Consider the following 20,039-nt stretch of genomic DNA (forward strand, 5'->3'; position numbering starts at 1 on the left):
ACCAGGTGTAACCACGCCAGCCCAGGACCTCCACATCCAGCTTCTTCACCTGTGGGATCATCTGAGACCAGCCACCCGGACAGCTGATGAAACTGAGGAGTATTTCTGTCTGTAATAAAGCTCTTTTGTGGTGGAAAACTCATTTTGATTGGCTGGGCCTGGCTCCCCAGTGAGTGTGATTGGCCTTTGCCCTCCCAGGCCCAACCATAACTGTGCTCCCATCCATGCATGCAAAATCCACAGATTAGGGCCTAATGAATTTAAATTGACTGATTTGCTCATATGATCTGTAACTCAGTAGAATAATTTTAAAAAATTCATGTTGCGTTTATATTTTTGTTCAGTATAATTAAAAACATGTTTATGTTTTCAGTTTTTGTATTTTATTCTCCTCTTTTGTCTAACAGTATTTACATACGTACATGCTCTGGGAAACTAGTCTTTGCTTATAATAGCAGTGAATGGCAATGATCTCACACTGCAGGATCACTGTTGGTCCTCCTAACATTCTGATCTTGCCGTTATTGAAGTGATATTTCATCAATCCCTTTTCATTTGGAGTAAGGCCTCTTTCAGGGGGATATGTCACGGAATGCGTCACACGGAGCAGCATAGTTCTGAGACTCAGAAGGTCAAGTTGGAGACATCCAACTGTGATTTTTCAGACTGAGAAGCTTTTTGCTGGATAAAGACATAGAAGTCAACCTCTGTGGACTGTGCAGAGGCAATTGGTAAGCTTTCTGCAAGACTAATGACTGAAATTCATGCTAAGGCTGGGTCCTCTTAGGTGATTAACGCCAAGTGTGTTAAGGTGAAGTCAAAAGCGTGGATTATATTTGAATTGGAAATCTTTTTATTTTCATAAATGTTTGTATTATCTTCAATAAACAGTGAATAGGTGTTTTATTCTGTTCCTTGTCATCTGACAAGGTTGATTTTCATGACGGATTAGTCACCTGTACTTTCCATACTCTACACTTTTAGAAGAACAAATAATTAATTGACACACTACTCCTTTCTATTGAGACTTTACATTGTGTAGTTGGCTCTCAAGTTATTGTTGAATACTGTAGGTCAGCCAATGTACAGTATGTGTTGATTTCTTGTCTTTTCAGATTGGAGTGGAGGATATGATTGCAAGGGCCTGGGACTCTAATCCCAGGGTTATCAAGTTTCCACGGAAACATCAAAGAAGCTCTTCTGCCAATGGTCTGAGACGACAGAAGCGAGACTGGGTCATCCCACCAATCAATGTGCCCGAAAACTCTAGAGGACCCTTCCCACAAATGCTTGTCAGAGTGAGTGACAGTTATCACACTTATCAAGAACTACTGATGTGCAGTTAAGTCGAAGTTCTCTTTTTGAAATGTTAAAAAGCTACTGTATATATCATCCTATTCTCAGTTGGTAGTTGCTTATGCCTGTGTTGTAAACTAGAAATGAGTTCATCGTCAATTCTGATAACAACAACTCGATCTTGCTCTGTTTTCGCTCCCGCGGATCATAAGGCTTTTTACTTTTATTTGAGCCAAAGCCGGAGACATCTTCAAGCCAGACATCCCACGTTTGTCTAAGGGTCACTCACCTAGGCAACTGAAGAGAAGGGTAGAATAGATCTCATACAATCACTATGAAGGGCTGAACAGAACACCACACTGGTAGTTTCTATCAAGGACCTTCAGCAGGTAAAGAGAATGATTTGAGTGGTGATGCAGCGCCAAGTGATTGGTCTTGTACGCCTTAAAACTCTACACAGACAGAAACCCAGACAAGAGGATACAGACAGATGAACACACACACAGCGCTGCTTCACCAGTTGTTCAATGAATTTAGGAGTGTTTAGCACACTTTCAGTTGCTTGTGTGTGTGTGTATGCAGCCATGCAGGAGTTGTTTAAATGACGTAAACTAGCTCATTAGACAGCAGGGATTTTACTATAACTGTCTTAGAAGTGACAAACCAACTCCATTCCTGTTGGCATTATATGGCAGCTCTGCCAGTGTGGTTAGTTTTCTGTTAGCTCCATGGTTCCAGGATGCTCCTGGAAACTGTGCTGCCTCTGTTCAGACATCCAGGCCAGGGATAGCTTTCTCTGGGCCAACACAGAGCTCCCTCACGCCCATTTGTATCGCGCGGCTTACACTCCCGGATTACTGAAATCGCCTTTCACCAACGAGTCGGCAAGAGGGCAGATTTTCCACCAAAGCAAAAAACACTCATTCACTCACCCACACAAACACACAGACTACAGGAGCAGGGTGGATGAGGGGAGGCGTAGGATTGTACCACCCTGCTGGAGAAATGAACACCCCTTCATCTCCTTTCATCTCCTTCATATTCAGCGTCAGATGGTTGGGTTTACTGACACCCCGGCAGTTCCTTTGTGTGTGTGTGTGTGTGTGTGTGTGTGTGTGTGTGTGTGTGTGTGTGTGTGTGTGTGTGCAAGCGCATGCTTCGGTTATAGCCTTTAGCTGTAGTAAAATAGCTCTGTTCCTTAACCATGGGGGGGGGGGGGGTGCATCACATCTGTGGCCCAGTGCGGTATTAAATGCCCTCTTCTCCCTGCAACACCGCTTGGCCTACTAGGCCGTTCCATTGCGACAGCTAGCCAGTGAAGAGAGAAGAAGGGATTTAGTTCTTTATCTCTCTTGTCTTAGGGGGTGCATCACATATAGTCCTCTTTAAAATAACCGATCTCAGTCCTCTTTAAAGTGAACTCTGGGGTAAAAAAAAAGCTAAATAACTCAGTTATCTTTGTATTCACACTGCCCTTGCATTTGAATTAGGACTCAGCTCTTTTGCCAGTTCACTTCACCTATTTTGTGGTCTGCGTTCTCTTTGCATTCGCATTTCTATGTTTAGAAAGGATCCAGGATATTTTTCCAACATTCATTCAATGTACTCTGGGTTTTTACAGGACAAGCCATTACATCAGAACAGCTAGATATACCTACACACTTAGTAAAAAATTGCTATCTACAACCTAAAAGGTTCCCTTTGAAGAAGCATTTTTGGTTCCAGGTCGAACCCCTTTGGTTCCAGGTAGAACTCTTTTAGGTTCCATGTAGAACCCTTTGCACAGAGGGTTCTATATGGAACCCAAAAGGGTTCAACCTGAATCCAAAAATGATTCTACCTGGAACCAAAAGGGTTCTCCTATGCGGACCCTTTTGGAAACCTTTTTTTTAGGAGTGTACTTACGTTTTGGAAGCTAATAGATTGCATTTAGTTAAAAGAATTGACCTAATAATTGTAATCAGAAGATACTATTAACATGTACCTCAATATTATTGGTAACAGAATAAATAGCAGAAGAACTACAGATTAAATAATGCTGTAATTGAATATTGTACTCCCAACGTAGGCTACTGCCCCTTTAAGACCTAGAATAGATTTTCTACCCTATGTTATGTTATCTCACCCAATATGTTGGTGTCTTCTCACACTATTCAAACCCCACTATCAAATAAACTGCTTATGAAGTGCTCTTAGCCTGTAGATCACATATTGCAAACAAATAATATGAACATAAAATGCACACATATTTGAAAATTTCTGTGCATGCTTGACAATCTCTAAATCAATATCCAAAAAAGGTTTTTCCGCAAACCTGAACATTATCATCTTTTCTCTTTTGTGGCACCAATGTGAGGGTTATGGGAGGGGAAATGGTGTTGCAGTCCCCAAGCCTGGGGAGCGTTGTGTTCACATTGCCTTAAAAAAGGGAACCGGACTGAGGAATTAAAGCGAACTGAACTCAAACCACTTCAGTTTGGTTCACTTCGGTGGCCCTTTTGAAGGGTCTGAGTTCCTTTGGAGTGTTCACACTGCACAAAAATTGGCTGAGTGTGCTCTGGACCAAGTGTGAAAACACCCTTAGAGGTGGCCGAGAACAACCTCTGTGGCTACAGCAGCACACCGATTCCCCCATACGTCCAGAGCTGTAGAAACTCTCTGACTATCTCTCTAGCTCTTTTATGAGGTGAGACAGTCCCATACAGCCAGATTCACCAGGGTTCACAACTTAAAGTAATTCCCTGTTTTCATCTGAGAAACCTTCACCAGGTTGGCCGGTTTGATTTAGTTGAACACATGGAGAAATGTTTCCATCAACACAAGTCATATGAGGCCGCAGGAGGTAAATGTGCCTGGGTTATTGTTTGTGGTTTGTTTAACCCCAATTACATCTAAAACAGAGTCTGGATAATAAACAATAAACACACAACATTCATGATCAGCCAGTTGGTTTCCAATTAGGGACTGTTCTCTGTTTTAAGTCCATTAGTGCTGGCTTGGAGTGGAGGGAGTCTGATGTCCACTTTAATCATCTGATTTTACTGTTCTTTCCAGGGATGTCTGGCTCCGGCCATATCCTTATTATCCTCACCTACCACCACCACCCACCACCTCCACCACCACCACCCTCCACCCACCACCACCACCACCCTCCACCCACCACCACCACCACCCTCCACCCACCACCACCACCACCCTCCACCCACCACCTTTGTCCCCATGTGCAGTTGCAAAACGTAGTCTGGCATTTTTTAATGGAGGTTTTGGAGCAGTGGCTTCTTCCTTGCTGAGCGGCCTTTCAGGTTATGTTGATATTGCTGTGGATGTAGATACTTTTGTACCCGTTTCCACCAGCATCTTCACAAGGTCCTTTGCTGTTGTTCTGGTGTTGATTTGCACTTTTCGCACCAAAGTACGTTCATCTCTAGGAGACAGAACACGTCTCTTTCCTGAGCGGTATGATGGCTGTGAGGTCCATGGTGTTTATACATGCGTACTATTGTTTGTACAGATGAACGTGGTACCTTCAGGAGTTTGGAAATTGCTCCCAAGGATGAACCAGACTTGTGGAGGTCTACAATTGTTTTTCTGGGGTCTTGGCTGATTTCTTTTGATTTGCCCATGATGTCAAGCAAAGAGGCACTGAGTTTGAAGGTAGGCCTTGAAATACATCCACAGGTACACCACCAATTGACTCAAATTATGTCAATTAGCCTATCAGAAGCTTCTATTTTCCTAGCTGTTTAAAGGCACAGTTAACTTAGTGTATGTAAACTTCTGACCCCCTGGAATTGTGATACAATGAATTATGAGTTAACTAATCTGTCTGTAAACAATTGTTGGAAACATGACTTGTGTCATGCACAAAGTAGATGTCCTAACAGACTTGCCAAAACTCTAGTTTGTTAACAAGAAATTGGTGGTGGTTGAAAAACAAGTTTTAATGACTCCAACCTAAGTTTATGTAAACTTCCATCTTCAACTGTAGTTATGTCCTTGAGCTGTTATTGTCTATTGATGTTCTGTATTATGTCATTCTGTATTATGTCATGTTTTGTGTGGACCCCAGGAAGAGTAGCTGCTGCTTTTGCAACAGCTAATGGGGATCCTAATAAAATACCAAATACAACCACCATTACAACCCACCACTACCACCACCCACCCATCACCACCTCCACCACACACCACCACATCCCACCACCCACCACCACCATCACCACACACCACCACCCACCACCACCATCACCACCTCCACCACACACCACCACCCACCACCACCACCGCCACCCATCACCTCCACCACCATCACAATCCACCACCCACCACCGCCACCCATCACCTCCACCACCCATCACCACCATCACAATCCGCCACCCATCACCTCCACCACCCACCACCACCACCGCCCACCATCACCATTCACCATCTCCTCTCTTTCTCTCTCTCCCCTGTGCAGTGCTGAAAATCCTAGACAGTCCAGCTGCTGCTGCAGTGGTGTGTTGGTCCAGGATCGGTTTATTAAACACGTTTATAAGGGACATTACTGCATGACACATTGAGTAAACCCCTTCCCCTTATGAACAGAGGGGAAATTATCAGTGAAACTAACAGCCCCAGCATTCCACTGCAGAGGTTTTATGTGCAATTCACTCATGATCAATCTCAAGAAGTGTTGCTTTGGTGGCAATGGTTTACCATTGTGGTAGAATGCAATATGCTTCCGATGCCTTCACTGTCAAATACATTTTTGCTCATGACAGAGGGAAGAGGAATAGAAATAGAGATTGAAAAACAGCTAGGCCTAAATAGATAGCAGATAGAGGGAGCAGATAAATGAAAGAGAGAAAAGGGGACAGTTGAGATAGGAGGAGAGAGGGAGATATAAGCCATTTGAAGAGCATAGTAAATCTGTGAGGTGAGAGAGAGCAGCATTAGTTTCAGGCGCATCTCAACTGTCTCCTCCAGCACCTAAGACTGGACCCAATGAGCCACATCTGATGGAAACCAGTCCAAACGAGGTAAGATGAGCCTCTCTGCTTCGCTCTCTCCTCTCCACCAAGCCTCACCACTGACTGCCAGTCAGACAGACACACCAAAGAACAAAATCATGATAAAAGAAGGGATGGAAATAGGAGGTAAGGTTGTAAAAACACAGTCCTTGGGCAAAGCAGAAGAATGGAATGAGAGGGCCTTTGATTGAAGTCCTGGTATGTGAAGGCGAACGCCCACTCTGAAGTGGGTTGGAGCTGTAATCTGGACGGTGTGCTTTGGAAAGTTATGAAATTCTTTTCACCATGTCAAGGACAATGAGGCAGACACCAATCAGACTAGGCTCATGTTGTTCCTTTACTAAAGACAACCAATGATGCATAATATGAGACCTCACCTCAGGATAGGTGTTATGGAGTTATCAAGTTCAGTAGCGGTGCATGGGTAAAATCCCTGAGGAAGCCAAGCAAAGCCAGTAAAAAGCCATATTACAAATCAAACGTTATTTGTCACATGCGCCGAATACAACAGGTGTAGACCTTCATCCTGCTTGTAGACTAGTTGAACGTCAATGCCATCCTCCTCTCTTTCATGTTGGCACAATGGGTCTATGACTCTGTCATACAGTACAATTTTAGTTTTTGTTGTCATAGGCTACCTAGCTAAAATGCTTGCTAGACTGACTTCCTCCCATGGGCAACAATGAACCAGCTAAGTTAGCTAGCTAGCTGGTTAATGTGAGCCTACTAGGCTACATATTGAACTTCAATCGTCTCAGGCCAGTGGCACAACATATTCATTTATGGTTAGATCAGAATCGCCATCAAAACTACAAGTCCAAATCCCCATCTCCATCCATGGCTCAGGAAAGGGACGATTTAGCACACTAGCTACTGCAGGACAACACAAGAAAACTGAGAAGTTTTTCTGAAAATGATGTTTTGCAAAGGAAGTGAGTTGAGTGATCTGAAGCCAAATCCAAACTGGCCAAATGCTTGCTGGGATCGATCAATCAAATGCTACAGCGGCAACATGTTGTACTCTTTTGGTCCAGACAGCAACAGATACATGGGCTACACATACTGAGACAGAGGGCGCTGTTTCCCTCGCTCTGATGATTTCTCCGGTGAGATTCAGCACTTACAAATTCGTAACATATTGTACGAAATTTGAATTCGTAACATATCATACGAATTGCAGGAAACTAAAATGTACGTCTTTGCAGGACGTAACATATCATGAGAAATGGATGACGTTGTACACAACTGTGCACCTTTTCCAGGAACCCGTTTTGGCACTAAATGAAACCCTGTTGTCTCTCGACTCAATAAACCTGGTGTTCAGTTCAGCAGCTGGAGTTGGTGTATGTGTGGGAGAGAATCATCTCTGTGGCATGGTAATGCTGTTTATTTAGAACTAGATGGGAACACTTTATTGGTTTATTAATACATTCATATTCCACTGTTATTTTAGTCTAGCATAATGTCTCTATGTTACCGCTAGTTTTTATTAAAAACGTAACATTAAAATGCATTAGGAAACTTGTATAGGATGTGCGTGTGCGTGTGCGTGTGTGTGTGTGTGTGTGTGTGTGTGTGTGTGTGTGTGTGTGTGTGTCCGCTTGAGCCCGCACGTTTGTGTCCTAAGTGCTTGTGCCTGTATTTGCAGCATCCCAGTTGGACAATTAGAGGGTGACAGTCCCATTACAGCGGACCTAGCTGTACAAAGGCATTGCCTCCACTGACTGACAGAGAGCTCTGCCCCTCACTAAATAACTGTCAGCCTGCAGTCCTCAGCCTTGACCCCTCTGGCAGCCTCCCTCAGAGACACACAATGCCACTCCTGAGCCCTCATTGGCAGGCCTCGCACCTCCCACAGCCAAACCAAAAAATCCATTCAGCTCCTGGCTCCACCTGATTCGCCAGGCTTTGGTTGCCCACAGCTTGCCAATAGGGCGCTAATGTAGCCTCAGGGTGTTGGTGATTGGCCGGATTGGAAGTGTTGGTGCATTCTGCAGGTCTCCCAGGAATAGGCTAGAGGAAGCAGATTGAGTCGTGGAAGTAGATTGGGCAATAGAAGGGAGGGAGGTTAGCAAGCAGCGGTGGAGGAAAACTGCAGCAGCAGCACAAACCCAACCTGCCCCCCCCCCCCACTCCTCTTCCCCTTCCTCCTCCTCCTCCCCCACCAAATGGCAGCAGCCACATCTTTACTCTAATTATACATAGTGTGTTTCCCTGTACGGCCGTCTCCTGGGATCTGCCTATTGTCCTTGTGTTAAGAAACCTCAGGGACCGGGAAGAAAGCAGCCATTTAACGAGTCATCTGTCTCCAGGGCCCTCTGTCTTTATGGGGTGGAGAAAAAAGCAGTGTTGCCCTCTGCCTCATCCATTCAGCCTGGAGAGCAAGGGAATGTGGCTGGCTTTATACTGCAGTCTGACTTGCAGGCAGAATGTGTGGCTGTTTCTACTCTATTCTTCCTGGATGGGGATGATTGTTAATGCAGAGAGGCCACTGGTCTATTTCAACAAATCCTTGCTGGCTTCTCTGAGCTTTGATCTAAATTGGCCGGCTAATGTAATAATTGGGGTTGTTAGTCTGTTTTTAATTTCCATTAATATTTGTACTCTTTCTAATTATCCCCTCTACCCCACGTGCTGCACCTCCGTCAGGGTAATAATATGTTTGTGTGCATGTGCTTGCGTGCATATGTGTGTCCGTGTGTTTTTGTGCCTGCGACACAATGGCCAAACCACCAATTTGTAGAATATTTCAGAGTAAGACCAGGTGTGGAAAAAATTTATGTGTCAAGAAATCTGTTTGCAACAAGGTTACTCTCAAGCTCAGAGCCTCTCGGTGAAGACATGAAGTCTCTCTGAAAGCATGTCTTTAATGTGATGCTGTTTGTATTGGGAAAGTGCTGCTGGCGCTGTAAAGCGTAAATGTAGCCTGTTTATGTGATATGACTATGAGGTTGGAGATGTGTCTCTGCAGATGTATATTTATTTTCTCTGAAGTTGTTTTCTCTCCTGTTACTTCACCTCTTTGTTTTCTTACCTAACACTATCTCCCTAGTGGTTAGTGTGTTGGGTCAGTAACCGAAATGTCACTGGTTTGAATACCCGAGCCGACAAGTAGAAAAACCTGTTGATGTGCCATTGAGCAAGGCACTTAACCCTAATTTGTTCCAAGAACGCCGTACTACTATGGCTGACCCTGTAAAACAACACATTTCACTGCACCTATCTGGTGTTTGTGACAATACATATTTGTTGCTGTATTTTGGGGTATTTCTTCTCTTCTCTTACCCCAGATCAAAGCATCTCTTAGGGAGAGCAGTTGAACACACAAAGAAGTAGACCTATGCATCATGTCCCCACATATCTTTCACATATTCTTCAACTTTTCACTGAGATAAAGTAATGGATATTTGGCCAATTATTGCAGTAGAGGATTAGGCCAAGTTGCTCCGTGGGCTGAGAGGATTTAGCTCAATAGGACATTGTGTGTGGAGTAGAATGGAGTAGAATGTCTGAGTGTGAATGTCAATAGCAGCCCAGGAATACTTCCTCCTCAGGTGGCTACTACTGCTCATTTATATTGATGGAGCTCCTCTCTGTGGTACCTGTTCAGGGAATGACAGCGCGGGAGGGAAGAGAGAGAGGGAGAGAGAGCGGGGGCAGAGAGGGAACAGAGGGGAGAGAGAGGAGAGGGGGTAACGAAGGAGAGGGAGCAGAAACTAAAATCCATATTTCAGTGCCCTGGCACTGTGCTTTGTTCATTTCCCATTCAGCTTCCGATCCATAATGGAGTACCCTGTGTGCAGAGCCGCAGACACAGCTGTTCTTTATGGGATCAGGGATAACTGTGTGCGACTGTGGCTGTCAGTGGCTCTCACTTGAGAGATATTAAACCTGAGCTCAATGCAGCTTCTTCTCCAGGCATACCTCCACTGTGACTATTTTAAAAAATATCTCAACAATTCATTTTGTTTTCCAGTGCCACTAAACTGGCATGTTTTTATATGCTTGCATTCTTGCATGTAAGGTTGTTATTTTATTTTGTATGAGGACGGAAAACTTTGAAGGCTGGAAAAACTTGAGCTTTGAATATCGCCTAGTTGGTATTTTATTTCAGTCTCTCTCTCTGTCTCTCTGTCTCTCTGTCTGTCTGTCTGTCTGTCTGTCTGTCTGTCTGTCTGTCTGTCTGTCTGTCTGTCTGTCTGTCTGTCTGTCTGTCTGTCTGTCTGTCTGTGTGTCTGTGTGTCTGTCTGTGTGTCTGTCTGTGTGTCTGTCTGTGTGTGTGTGTTTGTAATAAATGCCCTATGCTAGAATCTGAATTTCTCTATCATCAAAACCAGATATATCTTTTCTGTCAGCTCTTTGAAGACAGACAAGCATACAGCAGGAAAGATCACAGCAAGACAACACTTACATTTAGGGGGAGTCAAACAAAGCATGTACTTTTGCCATTTCCCTGATGTTGAACAAAAGGAACAAAGATACTGAATGACAAAAGGATGCATCATCAGAATGAAATGGCTTCGCACAAAACAGAGATGATTCAGGGATTCCTGTGCTTCTCTGGGATTTCATTTTTCTCATACTCTATACTGTCTTTGAATATCACTTCAATCATGTAGCCTCTTGTTATCAAAGACACTAAACGCCCCTATGAGGAAGTATCCATCCTGATCACTGCCCTGTATGATCGCCTGTAGCGCCCCCTAAAGGAAAGCCTGTGAACAGCAATTCACTATTCTCACTATTCTGACTGCTGACACAACTATCTATTTAGCAAGTACTTTAGACATTGGTTTGTGTGTGCATGTGCATCTAAGAGAGAGGCAGAGTCTTGCAGAGAGACAGAGGGGAGTTGAGAAAATAAGGAGGAAAAGGGAAAGAGAGCGTTAACTTACCAGTCAGACATTGAGAATAAATGGTGGTGTCGCATATAATTCCCATTAAAGCCATGCAGATATTTGCAGAGAGCTCTTAATTAGGGGTGACAGTTGTGACGGCTGCAGTGTGGCAGAGAGGTTCCCAGAAGGCTTAGTCATCTCCTGTCTCCTGATTGGCTGGCATTGCCCGATCTGTCTGTCATCACCCCCTCTTACTATCCAACGCACGGTCACAATGTCTCAGGGCTGATGGTAACTGTTTCTTATCCCTCTGACTCTCTCTACATGTACTGTTGAGGTGCCACCTCAGACTAGTGCTACTTCATCTTTCTCCACGATAGAGAGTGGTACAAAGTAGTGGCCTTTTAATGACAATGTTAGCTAGTAAGGGTTACAACGATCTCCCTTCTATTTACACTTTACACCAGGGTTTCCCAAACTCGGTTCTGCCCCCCCCCCCCCCCCCCCCCCACACAACCTTTATTTAACTAGGCAAGTCAGTTAAGAACAAATTCTCGTTTACAATGACGGCCTACAAAAATAAGGAGAGAGACGTCATAGAATGAAGGAATTTGTGCGGCCTGGCCTTCAACCATTTTTTTTTTTTTACTATCAAAGTGTGTAAACCTCAGATTCCCATTTATATATGAGCCTGTAGCACACCTTACTAAATATATCTGTCCACAAGGTCTTTCTTTGTTGATTTATTTATTTCTGGGTTCTTGCGAATAATTTGAGGATGGAAAAATCCAATGTTGAACGAGAAAGAAATAAGATGACCAACATCAACTAAACATCAAATTACTCCCTATCAGTGTAGACATCAAATTACTCCCTATCAGTGTAGACATCAAATTACTCCCTATCAGTGTAGACATCAAATTACTCCCTATCAGTGTAGACATCAAATTACTCCCTATCAGTGTAGACATCAAATTACTCCCTATCAGTGTAGACATCAAATTACTCCCTATCAGTGTAGACATCAAATTACTCCCTATCAGTGTAGACATCAAATTACTCCCTATCAGTGTAGACATCAAATTACTCCCTATCAGTGTAGACATCAAATTACTCCCTATCAGTGTAGACATCAAATTACTCCCTATCAGTGTAGACATCAAATGGACAGGCGCAATCATAAACACTTGAATCAATTAAATGGACCGACTGAAAGTTCCCACTAGTGAACTAATTAGAGGCACAGCAGTGCTAAATAAATGGAAATGTATTCCTTTAGATTCTGTCTGTGTTTTGCTGCCTCTCCCTCTCTTTCTCCCCGGAGAGTTAAACAGAATGCTAATTTATCATCTGATTCTTCATCTGTCCACGGTTGACAGTAATTAAGGCAGCCACTCTTAAAGAACTACAAATGTGTCACTTATCAGATATCTGTTCTGTCAGACACAGAACCAACCCGTCCTTTACATCTTCTAGTCTATCCCATCTAGGGGAGGGAGGGAGAGAGCGAGACGGAAGGATAGAAAAGCTGCCTTTCATCATTAGCACTCCATTCAAACAACTCAATTGAGCAGTCGTCACTCAGGGGAGTCCCAGGACTCTGAGATTCCGCACCTCTTCATTTATTCAATTTATCGATACAACGAGTGTTCATTAAGAGACACTCCAAGAATGTGACATCTGGTCTCAAGTGGCCTTAAAGTGGAATTCTAAGCAGCTAGCAGCAGAGGCGAAGTGACATGTGAAAGCTTCCTTCCTCTTGGGTCTATTAAACTTAACATGTCATCAACACAGCGTGGCTTTGATGTTCTATGAAGAGACCGCATGCCTGGGTGTGGAATCTGGATGCGGATCCAAGGCATGTGGAAATTTCAGATGTGTATTTTCCACATGGCGGCCTCCTGAATGATTCAACTGAAATAGTCATTTTGATGCACACGTTAGAGCCCGCAGAGTGAATCCTTTACCTGTCAAACATTTCAGTACACACAGACATGGGTGCCTACAGAGCTGCCTCATTTGTACACAGGGGGAAAATACTGTTGTATGTAGACATTCCCGCTCTGTTAAAGAATTCTGTACCTTTCCGCAACTAGAATGTGTGTTTTACTAATATATTTGACTTTACATTTTTTGGGATAGGGAAGAATATACAGCCTCCGCATATTGCTCAACTCTTAATAGAGGTGATATTAATTCAAGGAAGCAGTATGTGTGAGCAATCTGTTATTCTACATATCCTCTCTCTGAAACGCATTTGAGATTGAAATTCCAGTGTTGCGTAGCCACATCCAGTCAGTGTGACTAGAGATGTGGGTCTGTGGGTGGAGAGGAATACGTCTGATTAGATGGAGAGAGTAATCATCACAGAACAGTGCTTCCAGTCAGTCAGTCACACTGATCAGAGTTGCCTGAGTGCTTTGATAGATAACGTCTGCGATAAAATGCCCTACTGCCCACACACGATCTCAGAAAGATTGAAGTGTTACACACAACACATGTACAGGTAACTGCCAAAATAATGGAAACACTTGATGCAAGGTATATTGAAAGCAGATGCTTCCACACAGGTGTGGTTTCTGAGTTAGTAAGCAATTAACATCCCATCATATATAAAAATGCCGGATGAGCATGAAAACAATGTAAACCATATGCCAATGTCTGAGTCTCAGTCACCAGATCTCAACAAAATGGAACACTTATAGGAGATTCTATGGAACAGCGTTTTCCACCACCATTAAACACCAAATGTTGGAATTTATATTGGAAGAATGGTGTCACATCCCTCCAATAGAGTTCCAGACACTTGTAGAATCTATACCAAGGAGCATTGAAGTTGTTCTGGCTCGTGGTGGCCCAACGCCCTATTAAGACACTTTATGTTGGTGTTTCCTTTATTTTGGCAGTTACCTGTATATTAGCCATTATGTCTCCTATTTGAATTGATTGCAAATGGGAAAGACGACAGTCGAGGGTCATGGAAAAGAGATTGCTGTGGCAGGTAGTGAGTGAGTTTAGGATGGATGTGTTGGAAATTAAGAGAAGGGTATCATGTTCAAACAGAGAAATGTTTTATGCAAAAGCCAGTTGCCGGTCGTCGGATGAAGTAATTTCATTTTCACGCATGATTTCCAGCCCCACAGACCAGGAAAATTGCATAGGAGGGAGAGAGAGGATTTATTTTTACAATTTGAATGTGTGATTACTCCTCCCGACTTGTTACCGTGGAGATGGTTCAATCCCCTCAGAGACAAAAAATGATTCTCTAAAGGTAAAAACACAAACAGTTTGCCCTAAAAAAAAAACATATGCAAATTGAGAGAAAATTGTCTAAACTTTCCACCACTTAAAAGTAAATGAAATCTAATCTTCAATCTGCCATCTCACTTGCGCTACACCTCTCAGAACCAATTATCACAAGCAGACAGATTTCTCTTTTGCACTTTAGCTCTAACTTGCACATTTACCAACTCTTCCTTTGAGTTCAGTCCTCAAAGGGCTTCTTTGTAAGGAAGTGTTAGGCTGATCAGAGCAGATGCATGTGCCTCACCGTACATCTTCTTTAGTATCATACATTTCATCATATTCCCTGTCAAGTGCTCTTGACAGTTTTAGATTGTGACTCACTTGAATCTTCATGACCAACCTTGGAACCTTAAGGCTCTCATTCAATCTAAACTGTCGGATAAGTCAAAACAACACAGGGTGATATTCTATGACGTGCTGCAGATGCTTTTATCCAATGTGACTTAGTCATGTGTGCAAACATTCTACGTATGGGTTGTCCCGGGAATCGATCCCACTACCCTGGCATTACAAGCAAAAGGCTCTGCCAACTGAGCTACAAAGGACCACAAATATCGCCCTGTACCCTTTCTGAGCCGTGCTTGTCTCATACAACGTGTAATACATAGTGTTTATATCTCCCTCTGCCAGATCCGCTCGGACCAGGACCTGGAGAAAGGGATACGCTACAGCATCACTGGAGCAGGGGCGGACCAGCCTCCCATTGACGTGTACAACATCGACCCTGTGCACGGCAAGATGTTTGTCACCAGACCCCTGGACAGAGAGGAGAGGGCCTCCTACCATGTGAGTTACAGTGCTTGTTACTGTCCCTCCACACATCTGTCTGTCCGTCCGTCTGTCTGTGCAGGGTGGCAGCCGTAATTCACAGTGACACAGTAATGGCAGGCAAACACGACACAGTTTTGCCACGAATTCACAACATTTTTGCCACTGCAAAACAAATGTTCCAACAAATGTTCTATGAACTTGGGCTAGGATCAGTACGTCGGGACTCATGTAGTTTTAGCGGGTCAAGGACACACCGATGATGGCTGTTCCGTTCTCCAGACTCCTGTCGGATATCTGACATGTCCAATATTTTGATATTTTGGTCATGCATCTTGTAGTATGAGCAGTTCTACCACGCAATTGGGCAAGGACTGCTGCCAATAGCCAATGAGGGTTCAGCACGTTAGACCAAAACAATGATGGCGAAGAGGAAAGCGACAACAACATGCACCGTGTGGACCGAGGTGATGGAAGACATATTGGTGGTGCTGTGGAGAGAACGCAGCTGCCTTTTCAATGGGCGAGTTCCTTTTTGAATATTTTAGACCATTCCATTGGTCCTTAATTGAAATCGCTCACACACCTGGGGCACCGGGCCATGCAAAACAAACTCCACCAATATTACATCTGCATCCTACCAGAACTCCTACCATGACAGAAACCAAAAAGATAATTTCATGTTATCATTATTATTTCATATTAAGTCCATATTCTGCGCCTCCGTCTCTTTTTTGATGTTTCGACACATAATAATGTAAACACTAATGAAGCAGCTCACTGTTTGCGTACCGGAATTTCTTTCCTACAGCAACCAGGAAATGCAGGGCAGGATCAACTAGGGCATCATCGTGTAATGTGAGCACCCACTTCCTGGGGTTGATGGTGGACGGAATGAAAGATTTGGGACAAGGAAATCGCGAAATGTGAGCGGTTTTAGAAGTCGCGAAGTGCATATTCTCAGCAAAAGACTGGGAATCACGAGTACTGCTGTCTCAGATTCTGAGTACTGCCCTTTACCAACACAGTCTTGTTTGGGCCAGACTTTCCTTTCTGTGCGAAATGAAAGAAAAATTGCCTTGACAAAGCACAGATTTCTGCAGCCACTCAAGCTGTCAATTAGGCTAGATTGAGGTTTTTCAGCAGAGAGAGAGACGGCTTGGAAAAGTAGTGTGTTTGTCTTCCACTGCTAATGAACAGGCGGTGTTCTGGGTGTTCTGTTTGAGGATCACACAAATTGTCTCCAGTTGCCTGTTTACCCCCATCAGACTGGAACATGTACCCCGTGAACTCTTACTGCACAATTCAGACATGCTCACAACATCTCATAACAATGCCACTACCACATCACGTTCTGATAGCCCTACTGTAAACATGATTATATTACATGATTTGATTTACATTTTTGTTTGTTCCCAGTCCGTATGGGCTTATTTATTTATTTAACTAGGCAAGTCAGTTAAGAACAAATTCTTATTTACAATGACAGCCTACCGGGGAACAGTGCCTTGTTCAGGGGCAGAACGACAGATTTTTATCTTGTCAGCTCGAGATTCGATCTAGCAACCTTTCGGTAACTGGCCCAACGCTCTAACCACTAGGCTACCTGCCACCCTATATAACACAATATCAAGTTTGTGTTACCTTAGTAAACCAGCTCATAAAAAAATGTGTTAATCCTAAATACAGATTTAGCTGTATAACAAACACTTAAAACACACAGTTCTCCATAACAGATTAGCAGCCAACTCTAAGATACTGTCAGTCAGTAAGTCCAAGGCCCTCCCTGCTTTTTGCAGCTCTCTCTCATCTCTCCTTGGCCTGACTCACTCATCTCTCAGGGTTCCTGTTGGTCCACTTAGTTCCAGATGAGGTCCTGTCTGTCATTACTCCGACAGTATCAGTCACTATTCCAGAGCCTCTCATCTGTTGGAGGTGGAGGTCTAACCTGGCCAGGCTGGCCCCGTGGTGTCTGGTCTCTTTATGAGGCTGGTGGATGTTAGTACACCTGCTGCTACACCTCTTGGCATGGGAGGGATCAATAAGGCATACATGTCCTTGGGTGCTTGTTAAGGTCTAGTGGACTGGACTGGCAACTGTAAACAACTATAAACAACCCTGAGCCTGAGAGGAGCCTGGTGTTAGAGCCTGGTGTTAGAGCCTGGTGTTACCACTTGAGAGGAGCCTGGTGTTAGACCCTGAGAGGAGCCTGGTGTTAGACCCTGAGAGGCGCCTGGTGTTAGAGCCTGGTGTTACAACCTGGTGTTAGAGCCTGTTGTTAGAACCTGAGAGGAGCCAGGTGTTAGAGCCTGGTGTTAGAGCATGAGAGGAGCCTGGTGTTAGAACCTGCGAGGAGCCTGGTGTTAGAACCTGGTGTTAGAACCTGAGAGGAGCCTGATGTTAAAGCATGAGAGGAGCGTAGTGTTAGAACCTGGTGTTAGAGCCTGAAAGGAGCCTGGTGTTAAAGTCTGAGAGGAGCCTAATGTTAGAGCCTTGTGTTAGAGCCTGAGAAGAGCCTAATGTTAGAGCCTGGTGTTAGCCTGAGAGGAGCCTGGAGTTAAAGCCTGAGGAGCCTAATGTTAGAGCCTGGTGTTAGAGCCTGAGAGTAGAGTAGTGTTAGAACCTGGTATTAAGCCTGAGAGGAGCCTAATGTTAGAGCCTAATGTTGGAGCCTGGTGTTAGAACCTGAGAGGAGCCTGGTGTTAGAGCCTGAGAGGAGCCTGGTGTTAAAGCCTGAGAGGAGCCTAATGTTAGAGCCTGGTGTTAGAGCCTGGTATTAGTGCCTTAGGAGCCTGATGTTAGAACCTGGTATTGGAGCCTGGTGTTAGAACCTGGTATTGGAGCCTGGTGATAGAGCCTGAAAGGAGCCTGGTGTTAAAGCCTGAGAGGAGCCTAATGTTAGAGCCTATTGTTAGGGCCTGAGAGGAGCCTGATGTTAGAGCCTGGTGTTAGAGCCTGAGAGGAGCCTGGTGTTAGAACCTGATGTTAGAGCCTGGTGTTAGAACCTGAGAGGAGCCTGGTGTTCGAACCTGGTGTTAGAGCCTGAGAGGAGCCTGGTGTTAGTGCCTGAGAGGAGCCTAATGTTAGAGCCTGGTGTTAGTGCCTGAGAGGAGCCTAATGTTAGAGCTTGGTATTAGAGCTTGAGAAGAGCCTGGTGTTAGAGCTTGAGAGGAGCCTGGTTAGAGCCTGAGAGGAGCCTGGTATTAGAATCTGAGAGGAACCTGGTGTTAGAACCTGAGAGGAGCCTGGTGTTAGTGCCTGAGAGGAGCCTAATGTTAGAGCCTGGTGTTAGTGCCTGAGAGGAGCCTAATGTTAGAGCTTGAGAGGAGCCTGGTTAGAGCCTGAGAGGAGCCTGGTATTAGAACCTGAGAGGAACCTGGTGTTAGAACCTGAGAGGAGCCTGGTGTTAGAACCTGGTGTTAGAGCCTGAGAGGAGCTGAATGTTAGAGCTTGGTATTCGAGCTTGAGAAGAGCCTGGTGTTAGAGCTTGAGAGGAGCCTGGTTAGAGCCTGAGAGGAGCCTGGTATTAGAATCTGAGAGGAACCTGGTGTTAGAACCTGAGAGGAACCTGGTGTTAGAACCTGAGAGGAGCCTGGTGTTAGAACCTGGTGTTAGAGCCTGAGAGGAGCCTGATGTTAAAGTCTGAGAGAAGCGTAGCGTTAGAACCTGGTATTAGAGCCTGAGAGGAGCCTGGTGTTAAAGCCTGAGATGAGCCTAGTGTTAGAACCTGGTATTGGAGCCTGGTGTTAGAGCCTGAAAGGAGCCTGGTGTTAAAGTCTGAGAGGAGCCTAATGTTAGAGCCTTGTGTTAGAGCCTGAGAAGAGCCTAATGTTAGAGACTGGTGTTATAGCCTGAGAGGAGCCTGGAGTTAAAGCCTGAGGAGCCTAATGTTAGAGCCTGGTGTTAGAGCCTGAGAGTAGAGTAGTGTTAGAACCTGGTATTAAGCCTGAGAGGAGCCTAATGTTGGAGCCTGGTGTTAGAACCTGAGAGGAGCCTGGTGTTAGATCCTGGTATTAGAGCCTGAGAGGAGCCTAGTGTTAGAGCCTGGTGTTAGTGCCTGAGAGGAGCCTGGTGTTTGATCCTGGTATTGGAGCCTGGTGTTAGAGCCTGATGTTAAAGTCTGAGAGGAGCCTAATGTTAGAGCCTTGTGTTAGAGCCTGAGAAGAGCCTAATGTTAGAGCCTGAGAGGAGCCTAATGTTAGAGCCTGGTGTTAGAACCTGGTGTAAGAGCCTGGTGTTAAAGCCTGAGAGGAGCCTGGTGTTAGAGCCTGGTGTTAGAGCATGAGTGGAGCCTGGTGTTAGAGCCTGAGAGGAGCCTAATGTTAGAGCCTGAGAGGAGCCTAATGTTAGAGCCTGGTGTTAGAGCCTGAGAGGAGCCTAATGTTAGAACCTGGTATTAGAGCCAGAGAGGAGCCTGGTGTTAAAGCCTGAGAGGAGCCTAATGTTAGAGCCTGGTGTTAGAGGATGAGAGGAGCCTGGTGTTAGAACCTGGTATTAGAGCCTGGTGTTAGAGCCTGAGATGAGCCTGGTGTTAGAGCCTGAGAGGAGCCTAATGTTAGAACCTGGTATTAGAGCATGAGTGGAGCCTGGTGTTAGAGCCTGAGAGGATCCTGGTGTTAAAACCTGGTGTTAGAACCTGGTGTTAGAACCTGGTGTTAGAGCCTGGTGTTAGCCTGAGAGGAGCCTGGTGTTAAAGCCTGATAGGAGCCTGATGTTAGAGCCTGGTGTTAGAATCTGAGAGGAGCCTGGTGTTAGAACCTGATGTTAGAACCTGGTGTTAGAGCCTGGTGTTAGAGCCTGGTGTTCGAACCTGGTGTTAGAG

At 44.7% G+C, this 20,039-nt stretch overlaps 1 protein-coding gene across 1 annotated transcript in view; it reads left to right on the plus strand.

Annotated features, from left to right (window-relative positions):
* Window positions 1-1,130: 1,130 nt before the first annotated feature.
* Window positions 1,131-20,039, plus strand: part of LOC120065699 (cadherin-4-like) — a 66,433-nt gene continuing 47,524 nt past the window's right edge. The window contains exons 1-2 of the mRNA XM_039016775.1: window positions 1,131-1,298; window positions 15,080-15,235. Of these exons, the coding sequence (XP_038872703.1) occupies window positions 1,131-1,298; window positions 15,080-15,235 (324 nt within the window). The remainder of the gene's footprint in view (window positions 1,299-15,079; window positions 15,236-20,039) is intronic.

The sequence above is a fragment of the Salvelinus namaycush genome, chromosome 20 (genome assembly GCF_016432855.1).
Source record: "Salvelinus namaycush isolate Seneca chromosome 20, SaNama_1.0, whole genome shotgun sequence".
Taxonomy (NCBI): Eukaryota; Metazoa; Chordata; class Actinopteri; order Salmoniformes; family Salmonidae; genus Salvelinus; species Salvelinus namaycush.